At 37.2% G+C, this 14101-nt stretch overlaps 1 protein-coding gene across 2 annotated transcripts; it reads right to left on the bottom strand.

Moving 5' to 3' along the window:
* Positions 1–1253: 1253 nt before the first annotated feature.
* On the bottom strand, positions 1254–13034 carry SLC32A1 (solute carrier family 32 member 1). Of its 2 annotated transcripts, XM_063960270.1 has the most exons (4): positions 12929–13032; positions 12670–12827; positions 8324–9004; positions 1254–3303 (listed from the first exon to the last, which is right to left on the bottom strand). In XM_063960270.1, the coding sequence occupies exons 3-4, from the start codon at positions 8690–8692 to the stop codon at positions 2116–2118; spliced, it is 1557 nt and encodes a 518-aa protein (XP_063816340.1). In that variant the 5' UTR covers positions 8693–9004; positions 12670–12827; positions 12929–13032; the 3' UTR covers positions 1254–2115. The 2 variants fall into 2 exon arrangements, with proteins under 2 accessions (XP_063816340.1, XP_063816339.1); XM_063960269.1 differs by lacking the exon at positions 12670–12827 and having other exon boundaries at positions 12929–13034.
* Between the last annotated feature and the right edge of the window lie 1067 nt (positions 13035–14101).

Here is a 14101-nt window from a genome sequence, read left to right as displayed (position 1 = left end):
TAGGCCCAACTTTCTGACAATCTGGTCACTTCAGGGACTTCAACAATGCAGATGTCAGGGCTTCCATAGAAGGGATCCAAACAGTGCTCATAAGGGAAACAAGAGGTCTGTGGTACTTTCACCCAAAAAGTGTGATTATTATTTAGGCAAAAAAAACCTTAGATGGTTAGAGGGATTATATTTTAAAAGAGGAAAAAAACATATTTGCAATAGTTAAATACTTTAGGATTTTAGGGCTTGCTTCTATTCAGTCATGAAACTATTTATTTTGTGAAATATTATTATGATTCACCATTTATAATTGGTTAATTGCTAATTTGTTACAGATTTGTTTACAACTATCTGAATTATTCCAGTTTCCTCATCTACATAACAGAGGGGCTGAAGTGTTTATTTTACCAAAGACTACAATTAATAGGTAGCTCACACTTTTTTTTTTAATATAACACTAATATTGATGTTTTCAATGTGTTATCATATTTTGTTATCATGCTGATAGATTTATAAAGAATAGAATAAGTATCTTTATCTTCTGTTGCCCCCACTTGTGTTTATGTTTGAAAATTGTACCAATGGCATACCTTTTTTTTAGTGTGCATGAGGGGGTGGGGGGGTGGGAGGGGGTGTTTGTTGACGTTTGATGCTTTATATACTTTTGAGAAAAGAAGATATAGGACATATTAAACTAGATACTAAGCTATCTGCTGTGAGCTGAGATTCCAAACAGAATGTTTTCAATTTAAAACCTAATAGACTGTACCCTAATAGTCCACCATCTTCCATGTTCAATACAATTTAGCAGTCAGACAGTTCTTAAACTGTTGCTGAACATTGCAGAATAGTTAATTGTAACTACATAAGAAACTCACGTTCTCAACATGAACATATTTAAAGTTGGCTGAAGATGAATAGGCTTCCCTTCTCATGGTGTTTCCAATGACTCCTAACCCAATTTGGGAGATGTAATAGGGTGTGAGAATGAGAAAGTGAGAGATTTTGTAAGAATTCTCCTGTTTTTTTAAAGTGGTAATCATTTACATGGCAAAACCAGGGTGATTTTGCCATTTAAATGATTGCCACTTTAAAAAAACAGGAGAACTCTCACAAAATCTCTTACCTTCTGATTCTCACACCCTATTACATTCACCCCAATGTTACTGAATATGCAGTAGAGCCTTAATGAGGTATGTACATTTTATAAATAGATCATCCATACAACATTGAGTCAGGTGACTGTACAAGACACAAAGTAGTCATGAGAATCTCTCTTTATTGTTGTATATATAAGGTACCACATTAGAATTTTAGGATATACACTTGTTTGTGAGCACAGTTACGTCACACATACACACACGCATACGCACACCCACAGGTAACAAACCTTGCACTTTGGAAAAAACTGGACATGATGAATTTCCGCCCCTGTACAAACCCCTTGTGTGTGTGTGTTTGCTCCTCTAGGTGAACCCTGTATCTGGAAAAAAAGATTTCAGTAGGAGTTCACAACTGCAGTATTCAGGTGGACTGTGACATTTGATAGAATTGTGCTTGAAAAACCAGGACACAAGTAACACAGTGGACTCAGGTGAGGATTTTGTTATACCTCCCATAATGTGGTAAGTTCTAAAAATCAACTTCAGAAAACAGCAAGAAATTGCTGCTTGTACCATACACCATTGTGGTTTTCCTAATAATCTGAATTAAAGAATGGCCAATGAGTAAAAGTTGCATGCAGTTCTTTCTTTTCTTCTTAGAATCATTGCTATGCACGTCTCTTTATTGATTTATATATATCTATATATATTATATCCACCATAATGTATCCAAATTAGATCAGTTCTAAATAAATATAATAAAAATAAATTATTTCCCTTTCATTATATAATTATATGTTATGTAAGCTTTTCATTGGGGGAATAGAAAATGCAATCATAACTTATAGTAGGAGCATGTTTTAGCATATCAACTGTCAGAAGATCCATCAAAACATTACAAAGCAATGTATAGATGGCACTACCTCTGGCAGCAGAAAGATTAATGTATATAGCCAAAATGAGGATGTCAGCAGAAACTGATGCATAAATTTTAGTGATGCCCAACCTCACTGTCTTTGCATTAATCCTCTATATTGTATCTAAAGGCTTCTATTAGACCCTCTAGAGAATGCACAAATCCAGAAACACTACAAATGGAGCCAATAACAAAGATGGAAACATCAAAAAAAACATGATGCCACAGAAGCTTTCTCCACTGAAGCTTGAGATGGAAGAGGCTTGGAAGGAGGAAGCAAAGACCAGCTCCTGTGAGGCTGCCAGTGAGACCCATCAAAAGAGCAAAGTGGGGCACATAGATGGCCATCAGTAACGTAAGTATGACTAGGGCACATCTGAGAGTGAGGCCCCAAGACTTCAGTCTCCCATTTTCCCCGTAGCAGTTTGGGAAGAATGACCTAGTTCCCTCCTGGAAAAGAGATCTTTCCAAAACCTCTACTGCAGCAAAGAAGGGGAGTGGGTATGACAGCAAAGCTTTGGACACCAAGAAGATGTTGACCACTGCCCTGATAGTGGAGGGTAGGTTGTCTGTAATGACCTCCTTGGTTTCATCTGCCCAGGTTAGATAAGCCACCAGAGCAAAAAGGCCCTTCAGAATGCAGGCGGCAATGTGGGTCCAGTTCATCATGCAGTGGAATTCTCTGGGGTTATGCATGTTCCCTTCCAGAGAGGGCAGGAAGATCTGGGAGGTATAGCTGAAAACGATTATGCCTATAGAGATGGGGAACTTCTTTACATCTATGTAAAACTTGACTTTGTCCCAAGCCCAGTCTCTGGCTCTGGACAGACAGTAGGCAATCACTAGGACATTAATGACAAAATGAGCTAAAGTGCAGAGCAAGCTGAACTTGGATACAGACTTAAGGTTTTTGAGGAATGCACATGGTAGAAGCACAGCAGTGGCTATGATCGACCAGGACTTCTGAGAAATTGGTAGGGTTGGGAAGCTGTTGTACATCAAGTTTCCACTGACCACCACATAAAGGATGCAAGTCATGACCAGTTCGATAATTTGAGCCACATTGACAATCCTTCCCCCAAGTTTAGGAAACCTTGGCGCGCAGCAGGCATTAGCAATGTCCACATACGAGTCCCTCACTCTCACAGTCTCTCCATCTTCATTCTCTTCATACAAGCAAGCAATGAGTATCTTTCCCGTGTAGCAACACACAACTGCAGCAAAAATAATAAGGAACAGTCCCAGATATCCACCGTGCAGAATTGCGTATGGTAATCCCAACACGAACATCCCCTGTAAGAAACAAACAACACAAGTGAGGGCCCAAGAACCTTATTAAATCTACAATATAATGTTATTTCTGTCCAAACGGTTCATGTTATGGTTTTCTTTCTAATGCCAGATTGCAGTGGAATTAAGGGTTGTCTTCCTCAGAATACAGTATATTTAGGAATGTCTTTGTATATTTGTAGTATATTAAGACATGACTAATCTGACATGATTTGATGTTGTGATCCCTAATTATCAGGGGGTATAACAGGCCCCTCTATCCAGCACATATCATAGTGCCAATACCATGCTGATTGACAATCCCTGTGCTACTATTATTAACAAAATAAGCAAGGTGAATATTCATGTTAATTAATGGGGAACTATCATCAAAACAGATACAATTTTTCAAAATACGAGCAGAATTTTCACTGATTTATGGTTGGAATTGTGTTTTCTCTCTGGAACTGCAGCTGTATGACTTGTCACTTTTCACTGTGCTAAAAAAATACTACGTAGCTTTGATATTGCCAATTAATGCTTGTGTTGTCTGCAGTCAATGTAGATTGTCTGAGTGAATGGAACAAGACTCATCACCAACTGAGAAATGCTGTACAATCATCTTGTAATCTCACGTTGGTTTATATCAATAAAATACAGAACAAAATGATATTACTACTTTGATTTTTTTCTTTAATAAAGAAGATTAAACTATATTTTAAAGCACAAGTATCAATCCCTTTAAATGTTTAATTACTGACCTTGGATTGAATTGTTTTGTACAGGTCTGTGCTGGATGGTTATTTTAATATTATACTGCTGTGGTCAAATTATAGGAAAATATATGTTAATCAAAAGGTTTTTCAGTAGTAGTTGTCAGTCATTACTACTTGGCACTTAAAAAAGTGTGTAAACTATATATGAAACCAAATTATTTTAATGAAAGTATTTTAAATAAATATCCTTAGATATATTTTGCACATAGCCCTACACCCTGATTAACATAGCTATAAGCACCAGCCTCGGTTCTTAACCGAGAAGTTCCCATACCTGGATTGTGTCCATTTAAATGGTCAAATTCTGTCTAGGTGAGTAGATACGTATAGGTCACATGATTCAGAGGAAGGCATGATGTGTACTGCACATGCAGTCAAGGGAATGGGTTTGTTTCACTCTGCCCTTCAAGAGGACAACGGAAATAGAAGGTAATCTGAGCATTATATTTCTCCTTATAACATTGAACTCATAGTACCAGGCAATAGAACATCATATACATTATTATGAATGGTTGTTACCCAGTACATCACGTATATACACAGCATTACATTTTGGATTGAACAAGGACCCTGCATACTTTTCCTTACTTTTCCAGTGTTAGCCAATTGTTTTCACAAATTAATTATAATCCCTTTTTCTCAACTATAGGAATTCCAACAAAATCACAATTGTGTTAGTCATTCAATTAACAACATTATTCATATTTCATAAAAGCTAAAACAGCAACTGTAAAGATTTACTGGAAGAATTATATTGAAATCTATTATTCTTTCCCTCCCAATATAAATGCTCACACTCAGTCCAGATTCAGTGGAAACAGGAATGGGTATGAGGGATGTTCAGTGAAATCCTAACAATGAGAAGCAAAAAAGTAACAAGACAGTCATATGAAGCTGCTCCTTCCAAATAGGTTTGTTGTCAGTGTGTTGGATAAACCTGTAATATCTCTTGATATAAAATGGCATGTGTGTGATCGGAACCATGGGGCATCACATCACCCATCTCAGATATACAGTAGTACCAAAGTACTATATCAGTCCAATATGGCCTCTACTCTAGTCACTTGCTGAATGGTCCAAACAACCAAATGTGTGTTGCTACTGTAGTCTAAGTTTATAGTACACATCATTATTATAGAAGCCATGTACTTCCTGGTACTTATGAAGGTGATCCTAAATGACTAGTGAGGAAGTGACGCCACACCTGATGTCACTTCCTTGTTATATAGGGGATGAAGGTGGAGCTATATATATATGTAGATCGGTCAGCACAGCACTATGGGGGTAATTCCAAGTTGATCGCAGCAGGAATTCTGATAGTAGTTGGGCAAAATCATGTGCACTGCAGGGGGGGCAGATATAACATGTGCAGAAAGAGTTAGATTTGGGTGGGTTATTGTATTTCTGTGCAGGGTAAATACTGGCTGCTTTATTTTTACACTGCAAATGAGATTGCAGATTGAACACACCACACTCAAATCTAACTCTCTCTGCACATGTTATATCTGCTCCCCCTGCAGTGCCCATGGTTTTGCCCAATTGCTAACAAAATTCCTGCTGCGATCAACTTGAAATTACCCCTTATGCTCTTAAAGCTGAATAGAACCAATAATAAGTATCTGAATTTACCATTCAAATATAGTATCTGAGTCTCCTAGACCTCTTCCATTTACTCTATTCAATCCATTAAAGAAAATGCCTTTGCCATAATCTTGCCAAATTTGGTTTCCTGTTGGTCAAATATATTGCATCTTATCCAGTGTTATTGACTATAACGGATAACTGAAATCACACCAGCATCACAGGTGTTAGAACAATACTGATGCTGGAGACATTTCTACAGTCTTCTAAGATATGGAGAGCACCCTGTGACAAACCAATGCAAACATTTCCTTGTTTCATTATGCACAACATATTGCATATAAAGGATAAATCAGGCAAAACAAGCAGGAGCATAATACTGTGACAATGTAGAAATGGGATATCTATTGCCAGATCTGTTACTACCTCATAGTATGATTTATGCACAGATAGCATCCTCTGTCACTGTAAATAATCAATGTACATCAACTTTTTTATCAATGAAAATAAGATTTAAATAGCAGTTACCACTTTTATTGTGAATATTCATGCGATGCTAAACATCAGTGCGGGGAAATCAGTGATGTTTTCTCCAGAATACTGCAACCCTACCCTACGTTCACTTTATATTATTTGATTGGATGCGACATACACATACTCGATCCCTACTACAGTTTCATGCTCTATCTGCTGGACCAAACCGCTCTCATTCACAATGTTGCACGAGCAGATTTAACCTGCAGTTCCCTTTGCATCCATTTGGGGGCAAAGATATCCAAATGAAAAGGTGCGCTTATTGCCACCATAAGGTGTGCAGAGGCATTCAGAACTGGTCTGCCATCTTTAAAAGTGCCCATCTTTTGTCTCAATAAAGCGTGGGTGATTTAAACACAATGGTGATCTAGAGTAATAATTTTCTTTGTGTAGCGAGAACAATGCTTATCGTTGTACCGGGAGAGAGCAATGTTGGCTGGGTACGAGGAAAAACTAGAATTTGTATTTTTGTGACAGAATATTTTTAAAATGTAACAGGAACCAGAGCTATAAAATAGCCATAATATACCACCCTGATAGTATTTTTGATATGTACAATGCACACGTATGCAGCAAGTTTAGAACCTGAGATTAGGGGACTCTAGGCAGCTCATATAAAGCTGTTATCCTTAGATTGCGCCTCAAAGGTTGATACACACTATGCAGAATTTTGCGTTAGCGTTCATTTTTATGGCCAGCCAATAGGGGTCGTTATGTTTTTACGAATTATTAATGAATAAAATGATGTACTAATGCCTGGGGGTAAATTTACTAAGATGGGAGTTCTATTTAAGATGGGATGTTGCCCATAGCAACCAATCAGAGTACAGGTATTATCTTCTAGAAGGTGCTAGATAAATGAGAAGTAGAATCTGATTGGTTGCTATGGGCAACATCCCATCTTAAATGGAACTCCCATTTTAGGTAATTTACCCCCTGGTTTCTTCTTCATTGTGCGTAAAGGGTAGACAATATATTTTCATATACAATGATATAATTATTAATGGCACATATCGGAAACTGTCTTTAAAAAGAAAAGAGAACAAAAAATAGTCAGAAACCAGAGATACAGTACACTGATAAAGGAGTACAGAGAAAGACAGAGTGAGGGAGAAATACTCCGACTGAATGTATAAACACTAGTAAATCCTGACGACTGCAGGATATGTTTTAGTATTGTATACTTAAAAGCAATTCGTTGCTATTTATATATGTGAATAGATGATTGATAGACAGACAGACAGACAGACAGACAGACAGACAGACAGACAGACAGATAGATAGATAGATAGATAGATAGATAGATAGATAGATAGATAGATAGATTATATTGCTGCAGATCTTGGTGCATGGAGTCCGGATTATCTCTTTCAAAAGGACTGCATGCGCAGCTACTAAGGGACATAATTTTTCGATTACCAAATACCTCCTGTATGAAGAAGGAAATGGACATTTGTAAATATATATATATATATATATATATATATATATATATATTAACTATCTTTAAAATATGATTTATATGTTTATACAGATATTTACATTTTCAGATCTTTATGGTCTGACATTTAGTATCATTTAGTTTTTGTTTTTGTAATCGAAATTCATCCATTTATAATTTCTGTTGTTTAACTAGTTCACAAAGAAAAAATATATATTGACCGTGCATTTGTGTTTTAAAAACGTTTAGCTACATAAGAATAAACATAATTGCTAGATCTGAGAGTCTTTTAAATCCTCTAATAGTTTTGTAGTCCTTTTATAGGCACCGATGCATTACATACTGTATATATAGACATACCATAATCGAATGCAACTAAAAATTCCATAAAGAATACATGGCCCGTGTTAGATTTGGATTATTACTCCTACCGGAGTAAAATGTTTATAATTAGCATGCCTTAAATGTTATCAAAGTTACCATTTAGTGATGCAGTCAATTATTTCAGAGGGAGGGGCATCTCAGTATAATAGTGAAGGCTGGTCTCATAAGGGACAGTATTTTTGACCTTGGAATATGACCTCAACAGTCTCTAATAAGAATATCAGAAATTCATGTATCAGTTACCGTATTTAAAGAATATTTCTATGGAATAGAGAGATAGGAAATGACCCTAGTGGGTTGAAGATACCTATGTGTATAGAGGTGTTACCTGGATGGCGTTGGTGACATTCCAGCCGGCCTCCCATGCTGTGATTTTAGGTTTTCCAACCGATGAGAGCTCAGAGCACAGTCCTTCATCCTTAGATGTGGAGGGAGGGGGACCCGTGCCATCTCTTTGGTAATGGAAGTCTCCTTCTGCTGGAGCATCACCAGTAGGGACCTCGGTATTTAAGATGTCCATCTGAAGTCCTTGTCTGTGTTCCATGTCCAGGTCATCGCAGTGAACAAAGCCCACTGCTTCTTCATTAGTGGCCGCCTGGAATCCCATCCTGGCAAACATCCCACTAACCTTGGCCTGGGACTTGTTGGACACCGAAGTGGCCACATTGGACAGTTTGCTCCTGATCATGGTAGCCATGTTGACTTGTCAAGACTTTATATCCACTCAAAAAATTCACGAAGTCCTCTGTGTAGGTCTGCAGTTAGCGCCTAGATGAAGACCGTTACCTCCACTTGTTCAGACTGGCTCTTCTCCACCCCCGAACCCCCCTCAGCATGACACCTTCTTCAAAGGTAATTAGGACCTCCTAGGTATCGCCATGTTGAACACATTCACCTCCTTCCTTTACTATATGTGGGTTCAGGGTTGGGGTATGGTATCAATTGGTGGTGTTATTACCCCTTTTTGTGTGTGTCCTTTCCTCCGTGGAATAACAGCCCAATGTGAATCCTGTGGAGGAGGGGTGATAGAAAAAGGGAGGGGGAGTACAGAATGTTAGCTTTGTGCTGAGCACAGTCAAAGTCTATCTACAGCTAGAACATTCATCTAGCAAGTGGAGATTGGGAAGATTTTTTTTTTTTTCATTTGGGGAGGGTTAAGGGGATGAGGGTGTCTGCGTGACTGCTGCATATCTGGAGGAGGTACTAAGGCTTCACCCCCACCCTTCTTGTCACCAATTGCAGTACCCAAACCCATCCCTCCAACACATTCATCCTCCCATCCTGTCACCCCATGCAGTAGTGAAACCTAACTTTCCGCCACAAAGATTCTCATTCCACCACACTACATCGTATCTATTCCTCACGTTTCCTTAGAATTTCTCTTTCTTAATTTACGTCACCAACATATGTCACCCAAATCTTATACGCCAAGATGGTCCTTTCAGCCATGTCCCAGATCGTATTTTACATTGCTACACAATGGAGCGTCCTCATGTCCTCAGGGTTTTCTCTATACATCATCAAATCTTCTGTCACTTAAACCATCCCTCCAAAGTAACCCTACCCAAACTAACGCCTACTTTCCCCCACTTCTTGCATATTGCACCCATATTTCCGCCATCCATCCCCAATCTTGTCAGAAACGTGACTATTTAAAAGAAATTTCTCACCATAAGCCAATAATCATGTCCTAATATAGTGGTGATGTGGCGAGCAGGGAGCACGGAACTATTTATTCTTATTCACAGAGAAATCACTTGTAATTTGCTTCAAAGGCTTAATTAGTGTAGTAGGGCTCCTCTTTGGGCTGCAAATAGTCACACACAACCTGTAGTATCGGTACACTGCGTGAATTTATAGATTTCCTTCCCTAGAACAAGGAATAGTGATCCACTACAAATAGCAAAATAATAATAATTATTATTATTATTATTATTATTATTATTATTATTATTATTACTACTAATATTGTGGTTGTTGTTGTTATTATTTTTTTATTATTATTATTTATCTCTCTCCCTCTCTCTCTCTCTCTCTCTCTCTCTCTATATATATATATATATATATATATATATATATATACTGTATATACACTCACACACACACACATATATATATATATATATATATATATATATGTTGTATATGTGTGTGTGTGTGTGTGTGTGTGTGTGTGTGTGTGTGTGTGTGTGTGTGTGTGTGTAAATATAGATAGATAGACCTACATCTATCGATCTAGATAGATAAAATGTGCACGAATGTGTAGGAATCTCGTTTTCTCTACATACAGAAACTAAACACAGCAATTTTCCCTTTGGTTTATTTGTTTTTAACTCTCCGCTATTTAAGTCATCGTTTTGTTTTTTGTTTTTTTTACTATATATTTACCTATAGTCTATCTAAAAATTATATATATATATATATATATATATATATATATATAAAATTTTACTTAAAAATGTGTCATCATGGATAATATGAACGTCTTTATATAGCGCAAAATGTTCCAAAATTTATAATCTGTATAAGATCAGCTATTTTGTGTTAGTTTCAATAGCATTGTTCATATGAGTAAGCATTCAATTTATTTTTAGACGCTCTTCTTTATAAGTGTTTGCTTGTTAAAGGACATTAGCCATCAGGAAACGGGAGGGGGGACCGCAGGGCACCTAGGGGCAGAACGGAGGAATGTTTGGGGGTAGATTTTGTGGCGTATGTAACTGGATATGACAAGCTGTATCCCTCCTCTAGAAATCAAATGCTTACATCTCACTGCACAAATAGGTCAACATTTGGCTGATATTAACACAATATCTTCCTGGTAAGGGAATTCCATATTTTCCTACAGGGAATAAATACTAAAATACTATAGTTTTACTGTATTGCAACGTCTGTTTAGCAATCATCCCGCTCAGATTTCATTAAAAGTACATTGGGGTGTAACAATCTAAATCTGAAATTTTGCAACTATAACAGAAGAAGCAAATAGTACAGTAAGGAAGTATATTTATAAAAGTTCGCCTGTGTAAATAGCACTGACATTTTCTAGAAATGACCTACATTGTGAATCTATTATACGAGGGAATACACAGAGGAGAGCACAGTGTTAAACTGAGAGGGCAGCAATATTATTTTCTATAGTGCCTGAGGGACCTTTTTAACATTATTACATGGATGAATAGATTGAAGGGAAGATAGATAGATAGATAGATAGATAGATAGATAGATAGATAGATAGATAGATAGATAGATAGATAATGGGAATTATAATTTCCAGATCTGAAGTGAAGTTATACATAAAAAATTGTGCAGCGGATACTGAGGTATTTTCTTCAAATGTGTACTTTTTATTATACATATATGTTTATCTCTCTCTCTCTCTCTCTCTCTCTCTCTCTCTCTCTCTCTCTCTCTCTCTCTCCCTCTATCTTTGATGAAGATGGCATACTTCTCAATTGAGGATTGCGGTGCTGCTTATATATTCTCCATATAGCTATTACGGTGTATATAAGCATACATTGGATGCTAGTAAACAACAACATAGAAAAACACAGGAGCTTGCCCTCTTATGTAAAATGCATTTTTAGAAATGTAATAGAAAGTGGAAATTAATATTTCTGTAAACTCCTAGAAGTTAAATATGCATAACCAGTGAGTTCTGATTTCTTAGCTCGAATATATAAATACAGTATATTGTTGTATTGTTGATATATACATGATTTAAATATGTTAATACATATAGTAAACACACACAAACACACGCAAACAAACATATGTATATAAACTGTATACTGTATGTATGTATGTATGTATGTATATATACAAACAATTGGCACTGAGTATATTTATATTTAAAAACTGCACAGCACATTATATATCTAACAGTATATAATATGTAGATGTACTGGCAATCTGTACTCTGAGCAACCCTCTTTCTATATGACACACACACACACACACATATATATATATATATATATATATATATATATCCTGTGTATTATTTGTTGTACAGGTGAATTTTTGCAAGTCCACACTGTAGAGATTGTTTGACAACATTTTTAATTCATACAGTATGACTATATAGGAGAGAGGTGGGTTTCTCTGTCAAACGCACAGTACTATAGCATTTCAATGGGCAACACATACACAAAAGGAAGAAGGCCTTTATTTGTGTAGTAACTGCCATGGGCTGCAGTAGCCAGTGGGAGTATCGCTGCTGATTAGCTGTAAGTGAGCAAGGACACAGAGCCAGTCTAATGGGATTGGGGGGAGTATGCCAGGCAGGCATACCTGGATGAAAGGACACAGAAAGTATTCAGGTAATTGTAACTCGGTGTGAAAGTACATCGCAGAGGCATCACATACGAAAGATGGCTAGAAAATATATTAAGAAATGCATTGAGGGACACGACTGAAGTAGAAAGTCCTGTGAAAGGATATAAAAAGAAGAGAAAGAAAGGAAATAAAAAATAAGATAGAGAAAAGTCTGCATAATAGACACTACAAATTGATGTTATTTAAGATCTAGACACAACAGTAAAAAAAAGGTTGTGCTATGTGCACACTACAAAGGGATTTGAGCTACTGTAGATACAACAGTAAAAAAAAAAAAGGTTGTGCTATACACACAACGCTAGGAAGGCATATAGTATAGAGAGTATTGAAAAGTACGTTTTGGATCCTGTAGGTGGTGAGAAGATTCCATCAGTGATCGTTGAGTGCATCTGGTAAGTGTAAATAATGAAACAAGGATCACAGAGAAACAAGAGTCAATAAGACACAGCCATGAGGAAGATGCGGAGACACAGTAAATGATTCAATGAACGTACCTAAAGGAAGAGAAAAGAAAGCATGAGGAGTGGGCGAGCATACAGCAACAAATGTGCTCAGTAAGCAGCGTGGGCAAGAGAAAAACCAGTTGTCCTTTTACCTAGTTGGTCTCATGTCCATCTATGCATGCAGTAACAAGCTCATGGGCAGACTGGGCACTGTCAGCCTGCAGGGAGCTCTGCTGCCGCCGGAGAGCGTTCATCTCACCATACACACACAGTGCTGGGGCTCCCTACTTATATACTGTACACACATAGGGCAGGTGCTGCGCTGGCTGAACCAGCACCGCCTCTTGCCAAGAGCTGGAGTTCAACCGCCTCCCTCAGATCTCCCACTCTCTAAACTACAGTATTAGGCGAAATGTTTTTTTTTTCCAATGTATCATCAAACAATGTTATCAATCACTCTTATCTCTTATCACTCAGTATATTGGTTTCAGCTTTCTTCAGCGGTAAAGTACAATATAATTTATAGTTGTTATTATCAGCAGCAATATATCTTCTGGACGTGGCTCGCAACATTCATTACTGTCAGCACAATATTTATTGATATTGCATTCTATTATATTGCAGATACTTATCTTACTACAGTAATTAAGTAATAATAATAATAATAATAAAATGCTAATTACATTTTATAGAATCATTTTATATATTGTCTTATTATATGTATATCTTCTATCGTATTGATTTATATAAGAATACATTCTGTCCGTCTAGACAAACATGTTTTTGTAAAGGTAGGGTGGGGAGTATTATTCCTTTAAAGCATCTCTATGTGACATACAGTAAACAATGTCATTGTCCAGCCTGTAATGTGAGAGCAGTCAGCTGTTAGGGAAATGAACAGCAATCCATGAGTCCGGCTTTGTTCCCTACTATTAAGAACTTACTGTCTGTGGGACGCCTGCCAATCTGCAAGGAATAACACAAACGTTACAGCAATACATGCACCCATCACATTTCCAGTTTGGATATCTCATTCGAGCTCGTATCCAGCTCGCGTTCCAAGTATAACAGTAATATGACTATTTCTACACTAGAGCATGCCCCCCTTCCCTTTCAGATTTGCTATCACTTTAACACCCTCTTTTTTTTCTATCTGGAATCTCACGGGGGAGATATGACAGAGTAATAAAGAGTTGAACAATACACTATTAAAAGCCAATTAGCTGAATTGCTGGAATGGAACCAGGAGGTGAGTGACAGGGTTAACGACTGGGAAGGGAGTAGCAGCGGTTTAACTGTATGCAATAAAAAAACAGGACCTATCC

The sequence above is a fragment of the Pseudophryne corroboree genome, chromosome 3 (assembly GCF_028390025.1).
Source record: "Pseudophryne corroboree isolate aPseCor3 chromosome 3, aPseCor3.hap2, whole genome shotgun sequence".
In the NCBI taxonomy this organism is placed as follows: Eukaryota; Metazoa; Chordata; class Amphibia; order Anura; family Myobatrachidae; genus Pseudophryne; species Pseudophryne corroboree.
Note: the sequence above shows the minus strand (reverse complement) of the source record. Positions and strands in the feature narration are given on the sequence as shown.